This window comes from Phocoena sinus, chromosome 17 (assembly GCF_008692025.1).
Source record: "Phocoena sinus isolate mPhoSin1 chromosome 17, mPhoSin1.pri, whole genome shotgun sequence".
NCBI lineage: Eukaryota > Metazoa > Chordata > Mammalia > Artiodactyla > Phocoenidae > Phocoena > Phocoena sinus.
This window is the reverse complement of record NC_045779.1, coordinates 13,557,377-13,585,150: the sequence shown is the minus strand read 5'-3', so window position 1 is coordinate 13,585,150 and position 27,774 is coordinate 13,557,377. Positions and strand designations below refer to the sequence as shown.

Below are 27,774 nucleotides of genomic sequence, written 5' to 3'. Positions count from 1 at the left end.
CTGCTCAATTTCTTTTTCTTTTTTATTTCTTTTCATTGCAGATTCTTTTATTACCTCATAGACCCTATCACATAAATGAAAATACCTTCGAATAACTCCTAAGATCTCTGTGCTGAAATTTTTCTCTGCTTAAATGTATTCTTGCCAAGTATCTGAGGTAGTCATTTTTAAACTATGGCAATTGAAGGAAGAGTAATCTATCTTTTAGAATTATAACAACATGCATGTGGTACAAAGCAGAATTTTCATTTGGCAGTGAATTTAGATTTCATATGCCTCTCTGTTCTTCCGTTACTGAGATGGATTTTATTCCTCTACTCTTCTCATTTTTTATTAGAATATAAAAATTCTACAGCAATACCAATGCAGTCTTAAAAACTCAAAAGAAAAAATGAAATGTTCTGTGGTACCACTCAGAGAAATTGATACAATCTTGATCACAGCATGAATTAAAAAAAAAATCATAGACAAAAAGATACTACACAATAATCTGAATTTCTGATCTTTTCTGGCAGCATCTGTGACCACAGAAATAAAAAAGATCCAGGACCTTCCCTAGGAAATCACGTCACTGCAAGAATCTTCTTATTCGTGTTATGCTTAATTTCTTCTACTGCAGTTAACACTCACTGTTTATTTGCCAAAACAATTTTTTTACTATGAAAGGAATACATTTTTACTGACAAAAAAATTGACACAATGCAAAAAAACTTAAAGATCAAAATATCATCAATTTAATCATCCAATGATACATTTTACACACATGTAAGTATATACATACATGTATGACATAAATTCTTTTTTGTAATCTGCGTGGGTATATTATCAAACTTCTTCTACCTCATAAAATATCTTAACCAACCAATTTTAATGGTTCTACCATAATTTACTTAAGCCAAATTAATTTATCTTTATTTAAGTCACTCATGCCTTATTTCTTCACTATAAATAATGCTGCAATCCTATTTGATAAATATTTAAACCATACAAAATTCTTTCCTTAACAAACATTCCCACCAGTAAACATATTACCTAGGTACTATGAATAAATTTTTGAATTAATGACAAAAAAAGGATAGTCACAAGTACATTTTAAAAAATTGATAAAGATAAAATAATTTAAGTACATGAAGTATAGTAAAGAAAGCAGTTTACCTTGTGCAAAAAGAACAGGATGAATTTTAAACCCTCCTCCGTTTTTCAACCTTTGCGGCAGTTGTTCAAAATGATAACTATCGATGTAGAAGTAAACTTTCAGAGCTTGCCGGCTTCCTTCAGCTTGATAAGTAAGAGGAACATCTAAAATGACATTTAATGTTATATTACTTCCTAAAATCAGGATATTTTATTTAGTACATTTGTTAAGCTTTAAAAAGAATCCCGGGGCTTCCCTGGTGGCGCAGTGGTTGAGAGTCCGCCTGCCGATGCAGTGGACGCCGGTTTGTGCCCCGGTCCGGGAGGATCCCACGTGCCGCGGAGCGGCTGGGCCCGTAAGCCATGGCCGCTGAGCCTGCGCGTCCGGAGCCTGTGCTTCTCAACGGGAGAGGCCACAGCAGTGAGAGGCCCGCGTACCAAAAAAAAAAAAAAAAAAAAAGAATCCCGAAAATTACTAGATACTAATATATTAAAAGTACCCACGTGTATTAAAGCTCAGGTTTGGCATACTGACAGTGCTATTTGGTGAAAGAGTATTAAATCAGGTCCTCATTAGCTAAAGCAACAGATTTATTACTGTACTGTATATAAAATTCTGTAATAGAAAACTTCGTTACACTTTAACACACCAGGTGTCTCACTTAAGTAAATGAGAAGTTTAGCTACACATGGTTTGGAATCACCATTTCCCAGGACAGCTGCCTCATTCATATTTTAGTCAAGATGAGTCCTTGGGGTACACTTCTGAAGTGGTGTGCAAGAAACTGAGCACATAGCAACCATTATCACAATTAGCACATGTTTTGCAGGTTCCATTCCCCGAGCACCAGATCAAAAATGCCCTACCTGTCCCTTCATTTTCATCCTTTGCTCTTTTTCTATTTCCTGTCGTGCATTCATATTATCTTCTAATTTATTATCAAAATAACTTATTTATCTCACTTATTATTTATCTGTTTAGTTCTCTATTGTATCCAACACTTGGCCATAAGTAGGCACTTAAGAAATTTTCGATGAATAAATGATTATAATTTCTAGATAACAGATTAAATGAATATTTATTGAGTCCCTATTTATTGTATTAGACATTGGAAATGTGCAAATAAGTAAAAACCTTTCCCAGACCTGAAATATCTGTTTAGATCTTCTACCATAATACACAGGGGATCCTCAGACTTATGAACAAACAAGAAACAGAAAAATAACAAACTGCTGAAGATTTCTTGGATCGATAGACACATTTTAAACCTATTTGTGACAATGCTGAAATGGTAGATAAATGATCATAACTTGCAGAAACTAAAAGATAAAGAGATTAAACCCTAGGTGTTGCTATTTCTCTGGAGGTATACTTCTAAAACAATGCCTTTGTTAGGTTTAATGATGGCCAGTTGCTAAAGGAAAGGGATACTTTTCAATCTTTCAATTCAATTTCATAAAGTAACTTCTTTGCAACATTAGATACAACCAAGTTCTGTTGAAATTCTATTCTTCATTCTGCACAGCAAGTTTGTTTATCCTTCTACGTTTATAACCATAAAGCCTTTCGGCCTGACGCACTGTATAAACTGAATTGATATTTGTTCATTCATTTACTTGAAAAAAAATATCGGCCTTTTTGTTCCAGGCATCTCTTGAGTGCTGGATATACAGCAATGAACAAGATAGGTTGTGCCGTCTTGGAAATTGTACAGGATGAATAAATGAATCAAGATAGTTAATGTGATTATATTTGTACACACTAAATTTTTTGACACTTGGATAAAATAATTTTTAATTTTCATTTTTAAGCTGGCAAAAATGTAGCCTATGTGTCTACTTCTTCAGAATTAAATTATACATTTTATCAATTATTGTCAGATCAAACAATTACAACGTCTCTGTATATTCTTGGCTCTAAACACTGTTTTCATTGCTTGCTAACACACTGTCTACAGGATCAACTGAAGATAAGGAGTGGAAACCCAACTCAATCAATTTTGCTAAGTAATAATTATATATTTGAGTGAACGTTCTGCTGGCCTCAGAGATTATCCACATAGCCAGAAATGTTAGGGCAGTTCTTTTATTAAAAGAAGTCTTGACATGAAAAAAGCAGCGGAAAGGACAAATGTTCTGTGATCCCACTTATATGAGGTACGTAGCATAAGCAAATTCAGAGCCAGAAAGTGGAAGAGAAGTTACCAGGAATTGGAGAAGCGGGGGAGGGTAGTGATTGTTTAAGGAGTATGGAGTTTCTGTTTGGGAAGATGAAAAAGTTCTGGAGACGGATGGTGGAAATAGCTGCACAACATTTTTTTTTTTTTTTTTTTTTTCCGGTACGCGGGCCTCTCACCGTTGTGGCCTCTCCCGCTGCAAAGCACAGGCTCCGGACGTGCAGGCCCAGTGGCCATGGCTCACGGGCCCAGCAGCTCCGCGGCACGTGGGATCCTCCCGGACCGGGGCACAAACCCACGTCCCCTGCATCAGCAGGCGGACTCTCAACCACTGCGCCACCAGGGAAGCCCCATGCACAACATTTTGAATGAACTTAATACCACTGAATTGTACACTGAAAATGGGTTAAACGGTAAATTTTATGGTATGTATATTTCACCACAATAACAAAAAAGAAAGAAAAGGCAATCTTGAGTAGCACAATATTTGACACACACACTCCGAAAAAGTTTTAGAGGTCAGACTAATAGCTAAAAACAAAAGTATAAAATTAGCTGTAAATTTAACTTATATATACTTTCTATCACTCTCCCAGTTGGTTATTACTATTTTACCCTAAATATATTTTATATAAAACTTAAACTGCATATCAAATATATTCATATCAAAGTTATGACATATGTTGTCATCTGATGCCAAAGAAATTTTACAAAACATATATGAAATATTTAACTACTTACTTGCAACCAGTGGTTCCTCTTCTGATGGTTTAAAGTAAAAAGAAACCTTTTCCAAATCAAATAGTGCAACCAGTGTATCTTCTAGCATGGCTTGTTCATCTGTCTAGAAAGAAATAAAAACAATACATGATATGATAGGATTGTTTGGGATAAAACATAATATAATATAACATAATACAACGTAACAACTCCAGATCAAAACTAGGTTCACTTGTGTTTTATTTAAGTACAAACCAAATTATCAACACATCTAAGAATTTACTGCCTAAAATGAAATTAACAAATACTCAGTTATGTTTCTTTTGTAGTTTTATATTTTCCCTTTTCTCTGCTGTCTAAATGATTTTTTCAGTCTGTTTTGTAGCTAGATTCTAGTTCTATTGATTTTGTTTATTAGTTACAAATGTGTACACACACAAAAATGCTATTTGCCTCTAAATCTCTATAATCTGACAAATATAACAGCTGAAAGACAAAAATATTGTTTTCTTAAAAAGCCCAGTACATAATGGTCATCGTACTTTACGATAAGATAACCTGTGCATTATTCAATTTGCAAGTTGTGAAAACTGTGATAAAAGCAATTTGCATGTATATAATGATTTTTCTTCCAAAGAGCCTGGGGACAAGAATCATTTTCACTTGCCTTTATGGGGCCTTAATCTAGAATCTTGTGAATATGAGATTTAATTTGTTTTAATCATTCATTTCATTCCTACAGCATATTTTACAGCTGAGGCAGGTAAGGCCCAGACATGGTAACAAGTTCACTACATATCTCAGTGACATCATCTTTCTATTATTGGATCTGGCCTTCCTATTAGCAGTTCAGTGCACTATCTAAAGTCTTTTACTAATTTCCTCATGAAAGAATACTTAACCTAATCATACACAACTTTTCTTTCAAAGGTACATTTGTTTCCTTAAGAATGTCAATGAACCTTTTTTTTTTTTTTTTTTTTTTTTTTTGCGGTACGCGGGCCTCTCACTGTTGTGGCCTCTCCTGTTGTGGAGCACAGGCTCCGGACGCGCAGGCTCAGCGGCCATGGCTCACGGGCCCAGCTGCTCTGCGGCATGTAGGATCTTCCCGGACCGGGGTACGAACCCGTGTCCCCTGGATCGGCAGGCGGACTCTCAACCACTGTGCCACCAGGGAAGCCCAAATGATCCTTTTTAACAATAATTTTAACGTGCTTTACCCGCATTTTAAAAGTTGCTGTAAGCTTATAGCCATATTTGGGGGGCAGCATGAGTAGAGGGTGAAGGAGATGGTAAAGAATTTCCATTGTGTATGGGAAAAAACCCACTAAGGCTGCTTCAGACCCCAAAGAAGGACTGCATGGATACCAAAAGGTTAATAGCATCATCACCTCTGTACCTTAGCTTGGTACTTAATATAATGGATGGTACACAGTAAGTGCTGGATAAATGTTTATAAGACTGTTACTTTTTAAAGTCCTTTGAAGCAGCAGAAAAATGCCATGAACCTGGAATTGTAGGGACAGGACTAAAGAACCAGCATTCTTCCAATTGAGAGGAATACACACAGGAAGAAATGTCCCAAACAGGTTGCGCTCTGACTGTAACTTGCAGATGTGGCTAAACCCATACCCAAGGACCTAGGACTGCGCTCAGAGCCCAGGAACACACAGACCGCCAGTGCCTGCAGCTCCCAGGGAGCTCTTCACAGTTCTAGGAGGCCCTAAGCGCTCTTGTTACAAAGGCAGAAAGATTACATGTTTCTTTGACTTTTTTTTTAACTACCTTTGAATTTTTTAATCAATTCTTTAAATAAACTTAAGGGTTTCATAAGACCTATTTAAAACAACAAAACAGCTTTCTTGAGATATAATTCACATACCATAAAATTCACCCATTTTAAGTATACAGCTCAGGGGTCTTTAGTATATAGGCAGAGTTGTGTAACTATCACCATCATCCGATTTTAGAATATTTTCACCACCCCAAAAAAGAAACTCAGTACCCATTAGCATTCATCCTCCACATACCTTCCTCCAATCCTTAGCCCCAGGCAACCACTAGCCTATTTTCAGTCTCTAAAGTTTGCCTATTATTACATAATAATGTAATCAAATAATACGTGGTCTTTTGTAACTGGTTTATTTCTCTTAACATGCTTCCAAGGTTCATCCATGTTGTAGCATGTATCAGTACCTCACTCCTTTTTACTGCTGAATAATATTTCATTGTATGGATATACCCCAACTTGTTTATCCACTCATCAGACAGCTCATGGACATTTGGGTTGTTTCCACTTTTTAGGTATTATGAATAATCTTGACAGGAACATTTGTGTACAAGTGTTGCTAGAATATAAGTTTTCTTTTCTCTTGGATATTACCTAGGAGTAGAATTTCTGGGTCATATGGAAATTCCACATTTAACAATTTGAGGAACTGCCAAAATGTTTTCCAAAATGGCTGCACTATTTTCCATTCCCCCCAGCAGTGTCTGAGGGTTACAATTTCTCTACATCCTCACCAACACTTGTGCCTGTCTGTCTTTTGGATTGTAGCCATCCACATCACTGTGACATAGTATCTCACTGTAGTTTTGAGGTACACATCCCCAATGGCTAATGATGTTAATCGTCTTTTCATGTGCTTTTGGCCACGTTATATCTTCTCTGGAGAAATGACCATTCAAATCCTTTGCCTGGGGCTTCCCTGGTGGCGCAGTGGTTGAGAGTCCGCCTGCCGATCCAGGGGACACGGGTTCCCAGTCCGGGAAGATCCCACATGCCACGGAGCGGCTGGGCCCGTGAGCCATGGCCGCTGAGCCTGTGCATCCGGAGCCTGTGCTCCGCAACGGGAGAGGCCACAACAGTGAGAGGCCCGTGTACCGCAAAAAAAAAAAAAAAAAAATCCTTTGCCTGCTTTTTAATCGAGATGTCTTTTTATTCTTTAGTTTTAAGGATTCTTTATATAGTCTGGATATGTCACTTACCAGATGTATGAATTACAAATACTTTCCCCCATTCCTTGAGATTTCAAATAAATGTACCAGCACTTGCCTAGACAATGGCAGTTTTTAAGTAAGAAAAGAATAGAAATGAAGCCTCATTCATTAATTTGTTCAACAAATACTTAAAGCCTACCACGTATTAGGAAGAGTGCATCTTATCTTACGTAATCTTTATTTGATAGGCAATGATTAATTAGTATTTATTTTGTTTTTAAACACTTTTCAAGGGACTTATTTCAAAGTTTTCATTAATTAAATCTTTCTTATTTGGTTATATTAGCAACCAAATAAAAAACTGATCACCCACATGGAGTGTATAGAGTCTTTTCAAAAGAATCTAATCCTGTTTCTCTGAATTTCACTCAGCTGAATGGACTTTCTTACCTTACCATTCCAGAACTTTTTATGACCGTGCAGTACAGCAATTACCCCCTGTCCTCAATACCACTGAAGAAAAACATTATTTTGATGTATAAACTCATATACATTCGTTTAAAAACTCAACCATGTTACTTGGTAGCTACATTTTCTATGTGTACTTTAACAGACAAAATAGCGTCTCGTTTCAAATCAAAATTATATTTAACACGCACCTTAAGTTTAAATAAGCTGAACATATTTGCCTTTATACATCATGACAACTATCAGAACCACAGGAAGTATATGTGAAAAAACTCTTACGTTCACCACAGTTTTATCAAATAGTTTGAGATGCTTTCTTCATCTCCGCTGTGGACAACTGATGCATAAACACGGAATATTTTACAGTAATTAAGGCAATGTTCTTAGATTTAACAGGAAAAACATGCACACAAAGGAAGGAAATAAAATCATTTAACACATGCAAATTCTAACCAGATTGTCAGACAGTATGGCATGCAAGTTGTCAGAGCTCTTCTAAGAGCACGTTCCAGAACAACAACCTCAGGGGGAGCTCGGGTCTCATGGCAGACTCTTCCTTCTGGACTGCAAATAAGCAACCGCAGCCGATACTCTCTCCTCTGCTGACCTTTCTCGGCCGGTGCTTAGGGATACAGGAATTGGTAACAGATGGAGGCTTTCTCAGCTTTTAGCAGCCATTGAGAATAAAAATCAGGAAAGATATTTCCACATACTTATTAAAGCTATATTTGCCCATGGAAAAACATATCCTTTTAAAGGAGGTGGATGACTGTGGATACAATAACGAAGAACCATGTTTTATTGGGAACAGGTCCCAATGTACGTTCCAGTTGACACAGCCAGTGGGAGGCATTGTGGTTCCTTACCAAGTTTGGTGACAGAAGTGACTGAAAGTGAAAAAGAACTCCTGCGTTCGCTATCTGGTCCAGCCACCTTCTGCTGGCTTCCCAAGTCTCCATCTCATTTTCCTTGCTGTTGTCAAACATCTGGTTTAAGGCGGCCATGAGCTGCTCGGAGAAGGCACAGACTGTGGCCACAAGACTCTGGCAGAAAACCATGTCTCTTCGGAGCTGTGTCTCACTGTCTGTGATCCAGGAGAACATAAAGGCAGTTTTGGAAAACGTCATAGTTGAATAAGACCAATTCATTCAGCATTTGCATTCACTGTTATTTCATCCTTTCCCTAAACTCACACCATGGGAAGAATGTGAATTTGAGCTCTATTCATGAGCACATACGTTTGAGCAAGTATGCCTTTTAGAAAACACTGAACACCCAAAAATGTTAGAAACATTAAGCTCATTTTTCTTAATTGATATTGTAACTTTATTTTGCGATCACTAAATTGTTTTACAAAACCCAATACAATAAGCCTTTATTTTATTTACTTTATTTTTCATGATGGAACACAATTTGTACTAGTACATGACACTTTCCTAAAGAAAACTCAAAGTCCAGTTTTTCAGTTTGTGCTGGTAAATGAAATAAAATATTATTAGTACTAAATTTTAAAAAATTGCCTACTAGACCTATTCAAATATTAATGTGAAACACACACGTGGAAGAGTATCATGTCCAATTGCTTGTAATAATATGCAAATCTGCATATCTTAAATATGCAAATGTATCTCCTGAAGTCACCTATTCAACTTCATAAGGTATAAACAGGTCCAGTTCATAAATTCCTACATATTTTTTGAAACAGGTAAAATATTTGCAGTTCTAGCATAAATTGATTTTTACTAGTATTCTTATTCTGCAATTAACTGGACTTTTGATTGACCCACTTTGAAGGTATGTTTACCCTGTGAAGTGCTAGTCCTGGACCTCAGGTTTTTCAAATGGAAAGCAGCTGTGCCCCTGAGAACCTGATCCCGAAAGGTTCACTTCTCTGGGGCGCTGGATGTAACACAAACTACATAAACAACACGAGCACCAAGCCATACATTCTGTACACTGAGAAGTCTCTTGTACTAGAGGAACGGCACAGGTAAATATCATCGTACTCCCAAAAGTGCACTGAATATTTTGAGAGCTCAGAATCTCCTGAAATGAAGAAGCATTGTCAATAATTAGTGTATAACGTAGATAAACATGCTGCCTTTACTCAGCAATGAGTTCTTGCTTTATTGATAGAAAGGCATAGTTTTTAAGTTGTTTACCAAGAACATGGAACACCTGTTTTTAATGACCCTCAAAGCATGTGTACACATAATTGCTGCTTGTTACTTAGTTTCACTGTTAGTAAAAGCTACTCTTGAAAATTTTGTTAGAAACGGGATAATATATTAAAAATATTTAATTATATAATAAAAATATTCATTGACTAGGTGGAACTATATGAACTTGCTGTTTTAGTAGGTCAACATGCTTGAATATGGCAACTCCATATAGTTCAACCTGTTAATTTAACTAACAACATGTGTTAGACATTTCCTTTAAGTAGTTATATACTATGTTCCTGTTTTAATAGACAGAAAAGAGCGTTTTACAGGTCACTATAAAATGGCTAAACTGGGAAAGAACTTTGTCCAATTCTCAACTAAGAAAAAAAACAAAACACTTATTCCGTTGTGCATAATTTCTAACTGGGTGTAGACATTCAACAAATATTTACTGAATGAAAATAATGAACCAGTAGAGCAACTAACAAACAAATGAATTAAGTGAAATGAAAATGCATGAGCTCATTCTCTGGCTTCCTGAAATGACTGGATTTAGTTTGACTTAAAAGGGTGATCCTTGGGCTTCCCTGGTGGCGCAGTGGTTGAGAGTCCACCCGCCGATGCAGGGGACGCGGGTTTGTGCTCCGGTCCGGGAAGATCCCACATGCCGCGGAGCGGCTGGGCCCGTGAGCCATGGCCGCTGGGCCTGCGCGTCCGGAGCCTGTGCTCCGCAATGAGAGAGGCCACAACAGTGAGAGACCCGTGCACCGCAAAAAAAAAAAAAAAAAAAAAAAAAGGTGATCCTTGGTCCATGGGCCCTCTGGCTGCGGGCCACCCTCCTCCCCTCACCACCCAGCAAACTTGAAATCATTCTTCAAGAGTCAACTCATTGAACTACTAAAATATTATCTCCCTTTGGGGAATGTCCTCTCTCCTTCAGGAAGTCTGTGCATTTCTTTCTGCCCCTGCAGGTCTGGGGGTGTCTCCCCCTAATGAAGGACTAATGACCTGGCATTGTGAGAGTCTGCTCACATGCTTCTTTTCCCCCAGGGACCGTCAGCACATCAACGCCAGGGGAAGTGGCATATCATGTGATTTATGCTCAGGGACTTGAGAGGCATATAATCTGCTTTCAACTTCCCATTCTGCCAATTTTAATCTATAAATTCTAGGTATCAGATCCCTATTCGTAAAATAGGGGTTATTCCTACTTCTTAGATCTGTGATGAAGATAAATGAGATAAAAACATTTAAAGCACTTAGCAAGGTGAAAACGGACAGTGATATTATCATGATTCTTCTCCCTAGCATCTAGCATGGTGCCTGGCACATGCGTGCTTAGTTTTATTGCTAAATAGAGAAGGAACATCGTGATAAAGAAAGAAACCCAATAAGCAAACTTTCAGCAAAAACATACAGGTCTTTTCCTTTTAATTATGCAGCTGTTCACAAGTGTCCATCCTTTACCAAAGCTATTCTCATTCCTCATTTTTATCAATAAGAACTACAGCAAGAATCACAACAGCTGCTCCCAGCTTCTAGTAAAAGAAGAAAAGCAAGTTCTGTTTTTTTTGACAGCTCGTTTATTTTCGCCAAGTAAAAATTCCCTTGTAGTAGGAATACACTCAAAACAAATGGATTTTTACCTATCAAAGGCTTCCGTTTCATTTCAGTATTTAAGCACCTACTTCAATTCATCTTCTACAGACATGTTTAAAAACATTAACACTTAATTTAGTCTCAACTGTTTAAAAAAGTCAAATTCCATTGTAAGCTTGCTGATCTGAAAAGAATGAGATGGTTTCTAGACATGCAAGTAATCTGTCATTATTCTGAGATTGTAGGGGAAAGAAAGCAAAAAAAACAAAGAAACAAAAAGAAGAGGTCAGAGAGACAGAAAGACAGGAATAAAAGACAATTAAGAATAATGTTTAGCAGACCCAGTCCACCCTTTTCAAGTGAAAAGCATAATTTTATAGCCAACAATATGGAGTAATCTGGCTATGTTTGGTATCATTCAAATGTAACAAAGAAAAAAGGAGTAAATCAAGTAGGAAAAAGGAGAATTATGATAGAAATAGAAAAATGAAATTGAAATCAAAATAAGAACAGCCATCTGAATATTAATAAATAAAGCAATGCATTCCAGGACCATTTCTGGAATTGGCAGAACTAAGTTTGAATTTCAAAACTGCACCTACTATTTATTTATTCACCCAGTAAGGCATCTCTATGCCTAATCTTCTAGATGTCCCAAAGTATGTGTTGATTGACTACCATGTGCTAGTTATTCATCTGCTTGAATGTAGATTTCTTCACCTTTAAAACTGTGGAAACAATAATAATATTCTCACAGAGTAGTTGTGAGAACTCAGTGAAAGCCATAAAAATGAGGTCCATCGACTACGCTGTCATTATTAAAGCCCAAAAGATGTAAGATACTTTTGATATTATTACTCAGTCAAAAAGCAAAGCAAAAACCAAGCATCAAAAAAAAACAAAACGCCCTCTTGGTTAAGTTGGCTCGTTCATGCGTTTATAATTTAAATTTTCCAAGTGTGACAGATTGTAAAAGTGCTCACAAATTCTTCCCCTCTCTCTGTGTCCATGCCCTTGCAAAACGATTTCAGATTGAGAGTCCTCCTATCAAAAGCACAGTCTGTTTCTCCTTAAATCTGAACCCACCTACATCCTTGTTATAACAATAGACACAGTTTCACAAAAAAGCCTATCGGTACAATTAACTTTACCAAAACCTCCTCCCTTTCTCCTTTTAAATTATATTTTGTAGAAATATACATTTATATGTTTTCATGTTTTTAACCTTTAATTGAAGATGAGCATATGTTTTATGTTTTTATCAAAATACTAAGTATTTTTTAAATCTCTGCCAGGCTTTAGAAAAGGTAGAGATCATATTTCCATCTATTTTGTAAACAGTTGAAGACACTGCCTTCATATCATAAGACACCTAAGGTCGTGGGCTATAATAATCTCAAATAGTAAAAATAATGTAAAATATTACCTGAATATTCAAGAAGAGCCAGGAGTATCCTACACTTTACCTCTGCAGAGAAAGAAAACATACCAGTCAGTTGTTCAGTCTTTTTCTGCAACTAACATCACATTTTAACTGTGTAGTAAAAATTAGCACAACATTATTATATACATTGGATAATAAAAATCCCATTCACTTGACATGCTATTTTTGCCTATCTACCTATACAAATTCTACTCACTGCTCAAGACCCTAAAATCTCTTCCAGATCTGAATTACATGAGCCTATGAAACAGCATTCAAATCCTGCTACCATTGTAGGTCATCATTAGCTGTTGTAGCTTGCGTGGTGTTCTCTGAACACCTACAGCTATTCTGGTCTTGATCAATAAACTGTCAAATAGTATTTTTAAAATTTAAATTTTAAAAATTATATATACAATATATAAAGAATATATGTAATATAATATATAAATATATATTAATAAATATGTGTACGTGATATTGTGAATTATCTGTGTATTATTATTAGAAATATATGTATATATTGTGGCTTTCCTATCTGTAGGTCAAGATACTGCCCTATAAGACAGAAAAATACTAAGTATTTCCAAATACTCTTCTCACCCCATCCCCACACAGGGTCAATCACAGATGTCTGATAAATGATGTGTATTAACATCATACTGATTGCTATGTGCCCAATGAGCTCTGTGTCCATTTGCTTCCAATTGGTAAATAGTTTACTTGCAATAGGAAAATATTAAAACATAAAGAGTTCATTTATGTAACCAAGATTATGGGAAATTAAAAAGGCTAGGTTGTACCCTATTCTAAATAGGTTCACAGCAGAATCAGAGCAACGAAAGTAACAGGTAAGAAATGCAGGAAATGCCTGAAAGGGCATTAAGTTTTACAAGTGAGACACAAGAACAAATGGATTTCAGAGGCAGAAAAGTACACTGGACTGAGTCAGGAGACCCATCTGTTATACACTAGCTTTGTCATCTTCAGTACATTGTTAATCTACTTTTGAGTCTCAACTTGCTCACTCATAAGTGATAATAACATCTATCTTATCTATTTTATAGGACTGTGTATAAAAAATAAATGGGAATATATATTAAAAGCCTTGGAAAATTAGTTAAAGTGCTGTGTACCCATGAAGCACTATTATTATTGTAACCTGGATATGGCTAAAATTGGTATCGAATTTTTTTTAAGAGAGTCTCAAAATTTTTAAAATTTTCAAAGTTCATTGTCAGGGGACTAAGTACATATCCTAAGAGTGGGAAATAGTGCTAGCAAGGGAATAGAGTAGAGAATAAATGCCAAACATTCAACAATCTAGCATAGAAAAGATTTTATTATATCATTAAGAGATTGAGACTGGGATACAATTGGAAAGCCCTTATTGAAAAATGGCTTTCAGCACCAGATTGATGAGTTTAGATTTAGCTAACAGAAAACAACCCTAAGGCTCTGAGGCAGGGTACTGAACACGATATCTTAGGAGAATGAATCTGGTGATGGTGTATATGAACCAGAAAAGATAGAGACAAGGGATTAGCTAGAAAACTATTTTAGTAACTGAGATATGAAGAAAAAGGGAAAAACTGAACAGACTTTTGAATTAAAAAGAAGAAGAAGAAGCTCTTTAGGATATTAGGACAAAGGCAGAGAAAAAAATGAAAAAAAAGTAGGTTGCTAGAGAAATCGGAGTTTTTAAAAGGAGTATAACTTTTGTAGGCAACAAAGAGTTGAAATGTCACTAACAGACATTTGAATTTAAGGTGATGGTGGATCCAATTAGATGTGTATTCTTCCCCACACCACCAAGCAACTCTTCAACCCCAGTTGGGTGTCCTACGATTCAATTCAGTTCTGACACTATCTACCTGTAGATCCCACAGGATAAGGGCTCAGCCCCACAGGACTGTCTCCCCACCCACTCACCCTCCCTCAGACACCAATCACAGGTCCAGGTTATCATCTGTGCTTCTGACCAACTGGCTGTACACAGGAGGTTCCAATGATCCCCTCCTTGGGTTCGATTAATTTGCTAGAACAGCTCACAGAACTCAGAGAAACATTTTACTTACTAGATTACCAGTTTATTATAAAAGGATGTAACTCAGGAACAGCCAGATGGAAGAGGGCAAGGCATGGGGAAAGGGCACCGAGCTCCAGGCACCAACGCAAGTTCACCAGCCTAGAAACTCTCCAGTCCTCTCCTTTTGGGTTTTTATGGTGGCTTCATAACATAAGCATGGTCGATTAAATAATTGGCCATTAGCAACTGAACTCAATCTCCAGCCTCTCTCCTCTCCCCGGAGGTCAGGGGTGGGACTTAAAATTCCAACCTTCTACTCACAAGGTTGGCTCCCCAGGCAACCAGCCACCATCCATTGATGATTTCCAAAAGTCACCTCATTAACATAAGAAAAGACAGCTTTATCCTCTCATCACAGGAAATCTCAAGGGTTTTTTGATCTCTGTGCCAGAAAAGGGGATGAAGACCAAATATATATTTTTTATTATAAATCACAATACCACAGTGGGCTAACCACGTAAAAATATCTTCAGTTAGCTGACACTGTGATTCTGTAACTTAGCTGAGGAATTAAGGAAGAGATTATCTTAGTGATACCACACAATGACTCTGTCCCCCATTTAGTCCACTATTTCTTCTGCTCTCCTCTGCTCTCAGTTTACAGGCTTTGAGTGAATGGCATGCAGTGTGATAACTTATGAACGGCACCGGAACAGTCCCTCCTACGTAAAGACCATACTTATTATACTTTGATATCATATTTGGTATATACTTGCTAGGATATTTTGAAATCAGAGATGAAGGAATGATGGGGTTCGGAACATGCTACCCCCAAATACGGCACTTTGGCATATTGAATTATCTTAAGCTGAAGGAATCTGAGAAACAGTGAGGGCAGGAAGGACTCTCTGACCACCTCCCCTTTCCCCGGAAGCAGGTCATAAGCTGCTCAGGAGAGCGATACCCAAAGGAAAGGAGCATCCTTATCTCCAAAGAGGGAGGGATGCCAAGAGGAACAGGCCTTGCTGAACACCCCCCCCACCCCACTCCGGTTACTACACTTAGCTCATACCCTTTTGTTCTATAAATTTTTCCAGGACTTTCTACTCTTCTTCAAACCTAGTATAAAGACACTCAGGTTTATTAACCTTTTCTTCTGGTCTTCATTTCCTTATGAAGGCTCCCGTGTTCATGTGAAAATTATAATAAATAAATTTATGTGCTTTTCTCTTGTTAATTTGTTTTTTGTCAGACTAATTTACTGGGAGAGTTAAAGAAAAAAAGGATATTTTCTTCCTCCCCTACGGGAACATCAGAATGGGGTCATCCCAGCTATACATATACACCCTGACATTCCGGCAAGGTAACATTATGTTAAACTTCCAGCCCAGACCTAACCTTCCATTAAATCAATCCTTCCATAAAGACAATTTGGGAAATAGAATGAAAACCACTTTAACTTGAACAGGATGAATTCATGCTGAATGGGTGAGGTTACTTCTGAGTCTGTCCACAGAACAAGGATCCCAGAGCTGCTGCTTCCACCCCATACAACAGGACCAGACACCACACAGATCACCAGGAAATGGTAGCTCGTCCCTTCCCTTGATGGTCCACTGAGCTGAACTACTGATTAATTGTTTTTAAAGACTCACTTAACACGGTGACAATCACAGCTCTTACCCAAAGAGTAACTGCATCTCTCTGAGACTTGCAGCCAGGGATGCAACTTAAATTCTGCCAAGAGCCCTCCCTCTGTTGACTCTATTGACTGGAGGACTCAGCACAGCCAACCATGCTCAATCAGCTGCTGGGCTCCCATGACCAAGAGTGACACTAATACAACATCTATCAATCAATCAGTATATGTAGACAGTTGTCATCGCGATGACCGCTCCTTGTGAAAAGAAGTACTGAGTATATAAGGCAGGACTTGAGATGAAGATGTCAAATTCTCAACAAAAAGACTTCTTAAAAAATAAGTTTTTTGCCCCGCATTAGAAGTGACTTTCTTAAAGATAAAGCCCTTCAAAAAACAAAACAAAAGAAAAAGTTTTAAGGGTTTCTTTGTTCTCGATTGATATTGCATTTATTCTAAAAACAAATATAATGTAAAAAGAAAAAGTCAGAGATGATGAGGATAACTGCATTTAGATTCACAAATTATAACTTTTAGGAGTGTTATGACACTGGCATCCACTCAGCGAAAACATACCTTTTACTCAGTAAAGTATATGCTTAGATTCCTTAAAGCTCACAGCCTTTAAAAATATGTTTGTCATTTTTGCTGTTCATTATTTTGGGGGGTTTTAAATTCAGACTTCTGACTGAACGTGATGTTACAATGTGTCACAAATAATCATTATATTTAGCTATAAAATAAAGATACAGTCAAGAAATCCAGTTGTCAAGAATAAAAGATTTCATTATACAACTGTCGTGATTTATTTGGAGTTTTCCATTTCTGTACAAATTTCTTCTCTATTGATCTCTAAACAATATCTAAGCTGTTATACTTGAGTATATTTTTAGGCAGAAGACCGGGTAATCACAGAACATTTGCACCATCCCTGTCATTTAGTAAGTGAACACACTGAGGCACGAAGGAGTGACATCACAGGCTCAGACCCTACAGGGTGTAAGAGCTGTCTTCCATCAGCAAAGTACGCAACTCTCTCTAATTTACCCTAAAAAAATGGTAATGATGGGTTAAAAAAAAGTGGGTTATGATGTAATTCGGCTGAATACTATTCACCACATCCCAATGACATACAAATGACGGGGAAATACAGCCATGATATTTATTGTACAGGTTTCTCAACCTTAGCCCTGTGGACATTTAGGACCAAATAATTCTTTGTTGTGAGGGACTGTCTGGTACCTTGTAGAATGTTTAGCAGCATCCCTGGCCTCTACCCACTAGATGCCAATAGCATGCCCACGATTGTGACAATGGAAAAATGTCTCTAGACACTGCCAACCACTGTTCTAATACTGGGAAGAAAACCACTGATTTAGACATTACAAAAAAATTAAACAAATTTCTCATTTCATCTTTTTCACCACAATCACTTTAGAAACTCAGAATTTTCTACTTAATAACTCTGACCCTAAACAACATGCAACCAGGCTCACTAGAGTTGTCTTGAAGTCTTTTATATCTCCAATCAGAGGCTGTATCAGTTATGGGATGCTGAGTAGACAAACTTATGCTAGTTAATAACAATCAACTTAGACAAACGCTTCTGAAAGAGAAACTTAAAAACTAATGATGCCACCTATGTCATTATTTTGATTCTCACAGACTCACGATTGATTTTGTAGACTTTCCATGAAGTATAGCTTCATACGCTTTGTGAACCCTTTAGGAATTTTTCTCATACTGTTTCATGTTATGAAATATGAAAATCCCTCCACGTTCCACTTGTCTTCCTAAGAATGAGCCCTTACTTTATTGCCTGAGAATATTTTCTGTGATACAGTCCACGTCATTTAGATCCTTGGGACACAAGGTTCTGTCATCTTATTCCTTCTTTCCCTCCTCCGCCTTCACTCACCCTTTTCAGTCCTTTTATTTTCCTCCTAACATGAAAAACTTCAAAATGTAATCAAGGCATGATGGGTTTTTAAATGAGTATTGCTAATGTCACGGTATGTTCTTTGCTTTCCATCCTGACCTTCAACAAATTTTCTGATGTTCTGAGCAAGATTCCGGACACTGCTGGGAAGATTCCAAGGATCTTGCTTGATGTGAAGCCTTAACCTTTTTGGACAACTCAGCTTTGGTTCCATTTCCTGCTGAAACTCTAAATAAACACAGAAAAGCTCTCTTAAGTCTCAACCATTTACCAGTTCACAAGCCCATAAACAAAGAACCCTCTTTCTTTCATTCCTGTGGTCCCAGGCTATTATCATGGTAGCAATTTCTTTAGCTCTATCACAGGAGAAAATCTGTTAAATCTAAAATGAAGTCAAATCTTATTATTCTCTTTTTACAAATGTTTAAACAGAGGAGCGAATTTAGATAAAAACTCTATTTCAACATCCTAAACTAGATGTCAGAAAGTGGCAGCTCTAGATCTTGTTCTGTTTGCCAACCGCCATTCCCCAAACCCCTCCCCCCATCACTGGGCTACCTACCACCAAGTAGGCATTAAGTCTAGTTTCAGCAAAAGCAACTCAACGCTTATATTTCTTCAGTTAACTCATTCGGTTTGGCCCCTACAGGCACTAAACGTTTTAAACTTTCAAAGAACTCTAAAAGGCCTTGATTTATATATATATATATATATATATATATATATATATATATATATTCAACAATTATCCAAATAGAAGTAGTATTAAATGAATTATGAAATGAGCACCCAGAACTTTTGTTCTCATGCCATGCTTTTGCTTCACTATACTGTCTCCCACTTTTGTTTCCCAGTTGCCTCTAACAGTTACTTTGTAAACCTTACCTTGTAACCCTCGACCTGGTGTCAGGTACTTGGTTTGCTCAAAGGCCCTCACAACAGCTTGGCCTTTCAGGAGATTGGTAATGGAATCCACCTATCATAACAGCAGAGATTTCTGGGAGTTACATAACTTCTCAGTATTTCCAAGAGTCCACCTTGTAAAATACTTTTTTCCTCAAAGCAACAATTATTTTTGAAATCCCACGCTGCTTGCAAAATCTATCTTTAAATAAAATATTAGGATAAATTCACCTGATAACATTTACAATGACATCTCTTACTATCCTACTAAATATTCATACAAAATATAAATTTTCTTTATAAAAGAAGTAAGAGTTCTAGAATTATTTTTTAAAAACATCTAAAAGTTATCATAATCCTTTTCAAAGTGGTAAAAGCTTCTACACTATGAATTTTGGTTGTGGATATAAATTTTTAAAAAATGCAAAATACAACATGAGCACAAGACAACCCTGTGCTTCTTGAGATTAGGAATGAAGGTGAACAAGAAATGTCATGGAGGAATCTGAAAACCCACAAAGAAACAAATAATGAACAGAATAACTCCTGTTTGTAGGACACTTTATAATTTTCTAAGGACTGTGAAATACTTGACATTCATAACAATCCTTTGGGTTAGCTGGCTGAAGGAATCTCTTTTCCATTGTAAACTACAGAAATTAAGGTACAGGGGATGTAGGAACAGATTCCGTTCTAACTCCAAACTCCTTTCACTATGTCTAAAAACGAATTTCTGACAGTTTAGTCTGTGGAAAAAATACCCACAACTGTCCCAACTGTACCTGGCTGAAAAGATGCTCAAGGCAACTGTGGATCTTGTCCTGTTTATCACGAGAAATGCGAACATTCAGGGGAAGCTCATCACCTAGATATTAAAAATAAATCATTCATCTTATGTTTAACATTCCAAAGCATTTTAATGTCAATAAAGTAAAAAATAATTAAACATCAGCTCTTATTCCATACATTAGTTCTCATGTTCAGAAAAAGAATTCCAAAAGCTTTAGTAACTATTAGGATGTCAGATTATTGCTCCTTCAAAACTGAGATGAAAGCAGAGGGTCTCACAGAAAGAATCCTGTGGTACCCACGTTAATGACTCTTTCAAATGGTGCATTTTCCTAATGGTCAAATAGTTGGAATAAACTGTGCATCTCAAAATTAAGATTTTTCCTAACTCGATGGAAAGTCTTTTTCTTAGCACACACAAAATAAAACATTTATAAGGTATTTACTTCAAGCAGTGTTTTTCTCATCACTCCCTTCCCCACTGCCCGTAAGGCTAGCTCAGGTGCATCTGCTGCCTTCAAATCCTGCTTCAAAGCCCATCCCACCTCCTCACACAATCAGTAATGCCTAGTATCCTAGAAAACTGGTTTCTTGTGTACCTATCATACAGGTACCATGTAGTAACACAGAAATATCATGAAACATCATTTATTAACATAAAAATGAGTTTGTTTCTTCCATCTCTTTAAAAATTCACTCTGTTTATAATGGGATTGGGAAGCTGACTTTCTCAAGCATGTAAAACTGAAAGGCAATGTGTGTGGCCACCGAGAACGGCTAATGAAAGGTAAAAGTGGATCAGGCAAATTAATCCCTTAGGCTCGGCATCATCAAAGCGTCCGCGTGACTTCACCAAACGCACCTGAGTCCATTTCATCGCTGTGAAAATACGAGCTGCACTGGCTACTGCAGATGCTGGTGAAGGAGGTGACGGAATTCCTATTGCTGTTGCAGTCGCTGCGAAGAATGAGGTACGTGTCACTTTAGCAGTGCATCTGGCAAAGTTTCCCTGCCACTTCTTACTGGATAAACTTATTATGTCACGGTTATATGTGTTAATATGCTTTACAGAAATTTATGAGAAAGATAAATTTGTTCAACTCACATTTTATCTTACTTTAAACGAAAGTATTTTCAATTCGATCATATTTCAACTTTTCTTGTCATATAATCTAATTATAATTGAATTTTAAAACGCATAGCTATTTACAGGAGTCAAACCAAACTTAAAATTCGTTATAATCCATTTGATGGTATATGCCTGTAGTTGATTTGCTAAGAGTGACAAAATCCTGTTTCAAGAGCTCTGCCTTTCAACCCTTTCTAGTAACTTAAAGGATAACTTATTAATTGCACTCTGAGCTCCCACCCCTCCCCCACCCCGGGAAGATGGCATCTTGTCTCCATCCCGGAGCCCAGCACAGGACACCACACCTGCTAGGTGCTGGATAATGATGAACATCAAGGGAAAGAAAGTTAGAAATGTCTGTGTGTGAATACGGACACATGACAGATTTCAGAAGTAGTGCAGGAGACAAACATTTTTTTCTCTCAGAATAAGTAAAAGGGACTTATTTAACTTTAAATGTACATTTAAAATTTCTATTTTACCCTAGAGAGAACCTGAGAGTAATGTTAATTATCTGATAACTAGAATTTGAGGGAAGAAAGTATTTTTAGATCTGTAATTTCCCACTGGAGAGAAACCACAGGTTCTTATTAAAGAGCATACTGGTCTCCTTAGAAGCTAAAAGTAAGTGAAATGGTAAAAGTGGTTAATTTGTTTTATATATCATTAAATTTCTAGGAATAATTAACTCACGTATTCATCAAAATCCTTTTCACATAGAAATTGGAATAGTCAAGTGGTTAATAAACTGAGAGCCAGGCCACCTGATTTCCTAGGTAAATTATGTAACTCCTGCGGGCCTCAACTTCCTCAGATGCAAAATGCAGTTAATATCCGAACCTGCCACAGAGGGTTGTGGGAGGAATTCCGTGAAATCATCCTGCTTCCCCGTGGCTGGTAAGAATGCTTTTAATGTTAGCTACTAGTTTGTGCTAAACATCTCTGATGAAACAACTTTGATTTAAAGATAATTACTAAATATCTTTTCATTGTAAAACACTGTATAATAAATAAGAGTAAGAGAGGTTTTGTCTTCAGTTAATGTAGATAAAACGGGAGGTTCTGAAGCTGCGCACTCAGCATACGTGGCAGGTTGCCACAGGTCTCAACGAGGTTCCAGGTGACACAAGGATTCAAAGGAGAAAAAGCACTTTCAATTAAGGAAGTTCATTGGAAGAGCCATCATTTGAGAGTCTGGTAAGAAGATGACTCGACAGAGTTTGGAGGGAAGGTGTTATGGGTTGAATTGTATCTCTCCCTCCCCCGCCCCCGCCCCTAAATTCATACGGTGAGGTCCAACACTCAGTATTCCAAACTGTGATCTCATTTGGAGAGAGGGTCTTGACAGAGGTAATCAAGTTAAAATGAGGTCACTAGTGGGGGCCCTAATCCAGTATGACTGGTGTCCTTATAAGAAGAGGAAACATGGACACTGAGGCAGGCTTGGAAGGAGAAGGATGGGAAGAGACAGAGGGAGAAGACAGCCATCTGCAACCAAGAGACTGAGCCTTCCTTCACAGCCCTCAGAAAGAACCCAACCCTGCTGACACCTGGATTTCAGACTTCCAGCCCTAGAACTGTAGGATAATAAATAAATTTCTGTTGTTCAAGCCACCTGGTTCTTGGTTCTCTGTTACAGCAGTCCTATCAAAATTGTACAGAAGGCATGTGAGGGAAGAAGAAACGCACAAAGCTGGTCACAGAGGTGAGCACGTGAAACTAGTTCAATTAGCTTGAATCACAGAACATAGGAAGGAGGAAAAACAAAACAGAAAGAACTCCTATTCACTACCCAATAGTCCAATAATCAGAAACAGATATTTAAAAAAAAAAACCTGTTAATATAGGCACAACTTGTTTATTTGCCATACGTGTTACACAATCCGTAAGAGAATAACAAATCTCCTAAATTAGGTCCACTCGGTTGGAGAAAAAATGTTTTTTCCAAATTACTCAGATTATAAAAGGGAAGAATTTGAAAGACAGTGATGTCTCACTATGCTTTGTCTGAGGTTGGTAACAGCCAGCAGTTATTTTGTGGGAATAAAAAACAACAGTCAAAAATTTTTTCAAGGGCTTCCCTGGTGGCGCAGTGGTTGAGAGTTCGCCTGCCGATGCAGGGGACACGGGTTCGTGCCCAAGTCTGGGAAGATCCCACATGTCACGGAGTGGCTGGGCCCGTGAGCCATGGCCGCTGAGCCTGCGCGTCCGGAGCCTGTGCTCCGCAATGGGAGAGGCCACAGTAGTGAGACGCCCGCGTACCGCAAAAAAAAAAAAAAAAAATTTTTTTTGCAAGACCTTTGTGGAAAATACAGAATCACATTTGACTTGGTCGATGAGATGAGTTTCAGGAATGAATGAATTACCTGTAAGAGTCTCTGTTGCTGATGGTGTCATGACCTGAATCTTCCTGCTCATCGCCTGCCACGTTAAAACAGACGCGTTTGCTGTTTCTCTCTCCTTTCTCGTTGTCACTGTCTGTCGGGACTATGGACTCTGATGCCTTACGTTCTAATTTAGGAGAATATGTTATTGAAGACAGAAGGCTGCAGAGGGATATACAAAAAAAAAAAAAGAATAAGTGCACATTTTCACACTGGCGGCTACAGATACCTACCTTGCTCATTGAATATGATAGGCTTACAGATATTTCTAGAGCTTCTTCTAGGTGTCACCTGAAATTAATACCCTGTTGCATAAAACGCCTGTCATGCACAGTTCACTTTTTCCTCTCAGAATAAGTAATGGAAACAGCTCACAATTTTGATGAGAAAGCTGTGTTCAAATCCAGGTTCTGCTACGGACTAGCTATGCTCTCCTGGCAAAACCAGGATGGTTCTCTCTGACATCTATGAAATGTGGATAATAAGAATAGCTACCCACAGGGCTGCTGTGAGAATGAAATGCATAGAACATATTGCTGGTACTCAACGGGCATCACCTCGCTCCCAGCCATTGTCACCACCACGTGAAAATACCTGAGAAACTTTAAAGTGCTATCCAAATATTAAAATAAACACTAAATGGGCTTAAACCTCTGCACTGGCTTACCTTCAGATGTTAAAATCCCACTGCCCCTCTCCGCCTGCCCTGGGTTTCCCCCAGGCTTTCTCTATTTGTCAGGGAGAATACCATGTGGACAAACTGTTCTCACACTCATGTAAACAGGAGTCCTGCCCGTCCTGACCCTAAGACGCTAAACAGAGTCACACACAGGTGAGGACAAGCGGTAGTAGGGGCTACCCCAATACCATCCACAATCCAGTCATCGTGAAACATCGTGAATCTACCCAAACGCAAAGCTCTTCCACTGGGCTCAAGGCTAAAACACACTTTCAGACTCTGAATTGGCAAAAAACTTGATGCAGACCCTAGGCAGCACTGATTCCACCAGGCTAGACTTGCATGTTTGGCTGTAAATTGTTTCTTATAGAACTAGCTCAAAATGACACAAAAATGGAATCAGTCTTTACTATCAAACAATGTGATATAGAATTTGCAAAACAAATTAAACCATAACTGAACAAAGGGCCCAGGCATAGTTTCTCCAGCCCACAATCATCTTCTCTTTTATTTACCAAATACCGATGACATGCTGTTCTAGTCAACAGCACATATGCGCATATCTTGACACTCATTTTTCCATAGCAATGTCATGTTTATTTTATTTCAAGACCATGAAAAGATCTTCTACCTCTTATTTATATCCCATAATGTCAAACCCAAAGCTGTGCAGAGTAAATGTTTGTTAAGTCATTTCACTAATGAATTAATTGAACACATTTATGGAACCATGCATTGCCCTTGGTGCTGTGCATGCAGCAGTTTACAAAACAAACAGAAGTCCGTGCCCTCCTGGCGCTTAAATTCTACTGGGAGGAAACAAACGGTGACCAGATAAGCTGTATAGTGTATCCCATGGTGACAAACGGGAAGGAGAAAACTTTCTAAAAAGGGAATGAAGCCAGGGCTGCAACTTCAAATAGTGGCATCAGGTAAGGGCTCACTGTGAGACGATATCTAAATAATATTTGGGTAGTTTATAGGTTTTAGACACCTGGGAAAATCAGGGAGCTCTGCTAGATTGCTCAGGGCCCTGCAAAGCTATGAATTATTTTAAACACACTTTTTCTATTTGGAAAGATATGTTTACGTCTCCTGAGACAGACTGTGTATTTCTTCACTCCCTCCACCCAAAAGATTAAAGCATTAGATTAACTCCAATTACCCAAGCTGCACGCTGCACAGACAGATGAACTCTGACTACCAAAGAGGAAAGAGATGCAGGAGTTCCCATTCTGCAAGGAGTCCTCTGTGCTCTATGGACCTTTTAAATGAGAAGTCATGGGGGCTCAGCATAAACATTTTTTTCAGAGCTCTACGAATTGTGTTCACGTATTTGCTTTTCATGTTAAACAGCTGCAGTCATGCTTGCACTGACCCTGTGGGAACAAGTGTTAGGCTAACAAACAAATGATAGAAAAACAATGTTTTTGACACCACGTTTTTGCATAAAATCTCTCGATTCTTAAAAGTAATAATAAGGCTTCCCTGGTGGCGCAATGGTTGAGAGTCCGCCTGCCGATGCCGGGGACACGGGTTCGTGCCCCGGTCCGGGAAGATCCCACATGCCGCGGAGCGGCTGGGGCCGTGAGCCATGGCCGCTGAGCCTGCGCGTCTGGAGCCTGTGCTCCGCAACGGGAGAGGCCACAACAGTGAGAGGCCCGCGTACCGCAAAAAAATAAATAAATAAAAAAGTAATAATAGAGCATAAAGCTTAATATTTGTGCTCGCAGAAATATTTTCCTTTACCTTTGCTCGTATATGGTGTTAAGCTCCCTCTGACAGTGTGTAGGTCTGTTGATTCTGAATTAAAATCCTGAGCTGAGTACCATTTCTGGTCAATCTCCGCCAAATGCCCTTGATGAATAAAGATTTCTGTATATGGTGGATTGCATCTACCTGTGCGTTTTCTATTTGATTGAGATTTCAATATCACCATCACCCTCTTCAGCACAGCTAACGTTTGTTGAGCTCTTTTGCCGGTCACTTTGCTAAGTACCTAACAGGTATTCCTTCATTCCGACCACCTTCCGAAGCGGGCATCCTCGTTATTATTATCGTATTATTGTTGTTATTCTCACCTTAGAGATGGGCTGAGTGAGACACACTCGTAACACTGGGCAGACTAAGCAGAACACCCCTCCCTGCATATCGCTCACCCGCTCTGGAGGGCAGGGGTGGGCATGAGTGCCGCCCACCACATGCCAGTTCTCCGGGACTCATGACTGGGTGGCTCCCCTTCCCCTGAGAGGGTAGGAATGACCACGTGCCTTGCTTTCGCCAATGCAGCGCGAGTGGAGGTGACACGGGTCCCTCCCGGGTGGACATCTTCATGCAAGTGTGCTCTCTCTGCCTCATTCCCTGCCTGCTGTGACCGTCAGAGGCGTTCCAGCTAATGGGGCTTGGCCAGCCTAGACCTGAGTGAGGCCGACGTGGAGCAGAGACCCCGGGACCCACTGGGCATGGAAAGCGAGCAAGAAAGGAACTTTGTTGTCTCAAGTCTGGGAGGCTTTAGAGTTTTGGTGAACGTGACAGTGAAAGGGGTAAAAACCAGTTGTAGAGGAAGCAGGAAGTCCAGAGGAGGAAGACACGAGTGACTGGGACTCAGGGTACGGACTGTGTCCCGGGGAAGCTGGCACCGTCTCTCCACAGACCGGCCACCAGCCTGACACTTGAGTGCCTAGAAGGCCAGCCACGCCGGCCTCGGGAGCAGGGCTGACCAGGCAGAGGTGTGTCACGTTCCGGGATCAGAAAGAGGCTGATGCAAGAGGAGCTCAGAGAAATGGGTTTGGAGAGAGGGACGGGGGCAAATTGCGTACAAATGTGCAGGCCACAGTAACGCATCTCCCATGATTCTAGTTGCATTGCAATGCCATTAACTGGCTTTAAGCAGGGGACTAGCACAATTTACCTGTACAGATCCCTCTGGCACCTGCCAAATGTAGAATGTATTAGATGGAGAGGCACAGCTGGAAAATTCTACAGCGGGTACTAGGGAGGAGACTATGGTGACCCAGTCTAAGGTGATGGGGTGGACACATTCTGAGGTATAACTGGCAGGACCTGATAAGGTACTGGAGGTGAAGGGAAAGGAAAGAGAAGAATCACAGCTGATACCTAGATTCTGGCTTCATAAACTGAAGAGATGGAGAATACTGAGAAGGGGGACAACCTTGATGGGGGAGGGGGCAAAGCAGATTTGAGTATGAGGTCAAAGTAGATTTCAGTTTCAGAAACAAATTTAAGTTTGAGGCGTCTGTGAGACAGCCCAGGGTTTCATAAACCAACTCACAGCTGGTCTGTGAGAACGAAAGCCATCAGTGCACGTAATCATGTAACTATGCCCGGCGCATGAGCCCCCATAATACATGCTAGTTTTTATGAAACTGTGCCCAGTTTTTTACATTTACCAGAAAAATGCTTGGGAAAACCTCAAAGATAATTCCACCACCAGCCCTACCGTTCCTATCTGTAACCCCCAGCTCACTAACTGTCCTACAATGTGTTTTGGTTGTCACTCAATCCTGGGACGTGTGGCACCTGCAAAATGAAGTCTATTCTCAAATTTCCTGCCTTACTAGCCCCCAATACTCTTTATTCATTTCCTCTCTGTGAGAATACACAAACCCTGAATTTTAAAACCCTGTCAAAGGTTCT

The 27,774-nt window shown here is 38.8% G+C and overlaps 1 protein-coding gene across 2 annotated transcripts in view; it reads right to left on the bottom strand.

Annotated features, from left to right (window-relative positions):
- The window catches only part of PREX2 (phosphatidylinositol-3,4,5-trisphosphate dependent Rac exchange factor 2), a 208,401-nt gene that overhangs the window by 89,201 nt on the left and 91,426 nt on the right, over positions 1-27,774 (bottom strand). For both annotated transcript variants that reach the window (XM_032610542.1, XM_032610541.1), the window contains exons 25-33: positions 23,421-23,600; positions 20,788-20,882; positions 19,919-20,001; positions 19,119-19,209; positions 18,333-18,461; positions 12,630-12,671; positions 8,306-8,523; positions 4,053-4,155; positions 1,156-1,299 (exon numbers count right to left, since the gene is read on the bottom strand). In XM_032610542.1, coding sequence (XP_032466433.1) covers positions 1,156-1,299; positions 4,053-4,155; positions 8,306-8,523; positions 12,630-12,671; positions 18,333-18,461; positions 19,119-19,209; positions 19,919-20,001; positions 20,788-20,882; positions 23,421-23,600 — 1,085 coding nt within the window. The remainder of the gene's footprint in view (positions 1-1,155; positions 1,300-4,052; positions 4,156-8,305; positions 8,524-12,629; positions 12,672-18,332; positions 18,462-19,118; positions 19,210-19,918; positions 20,002-20,787; positions 20,883-23,420; positions 23,601-27,774) is intronic.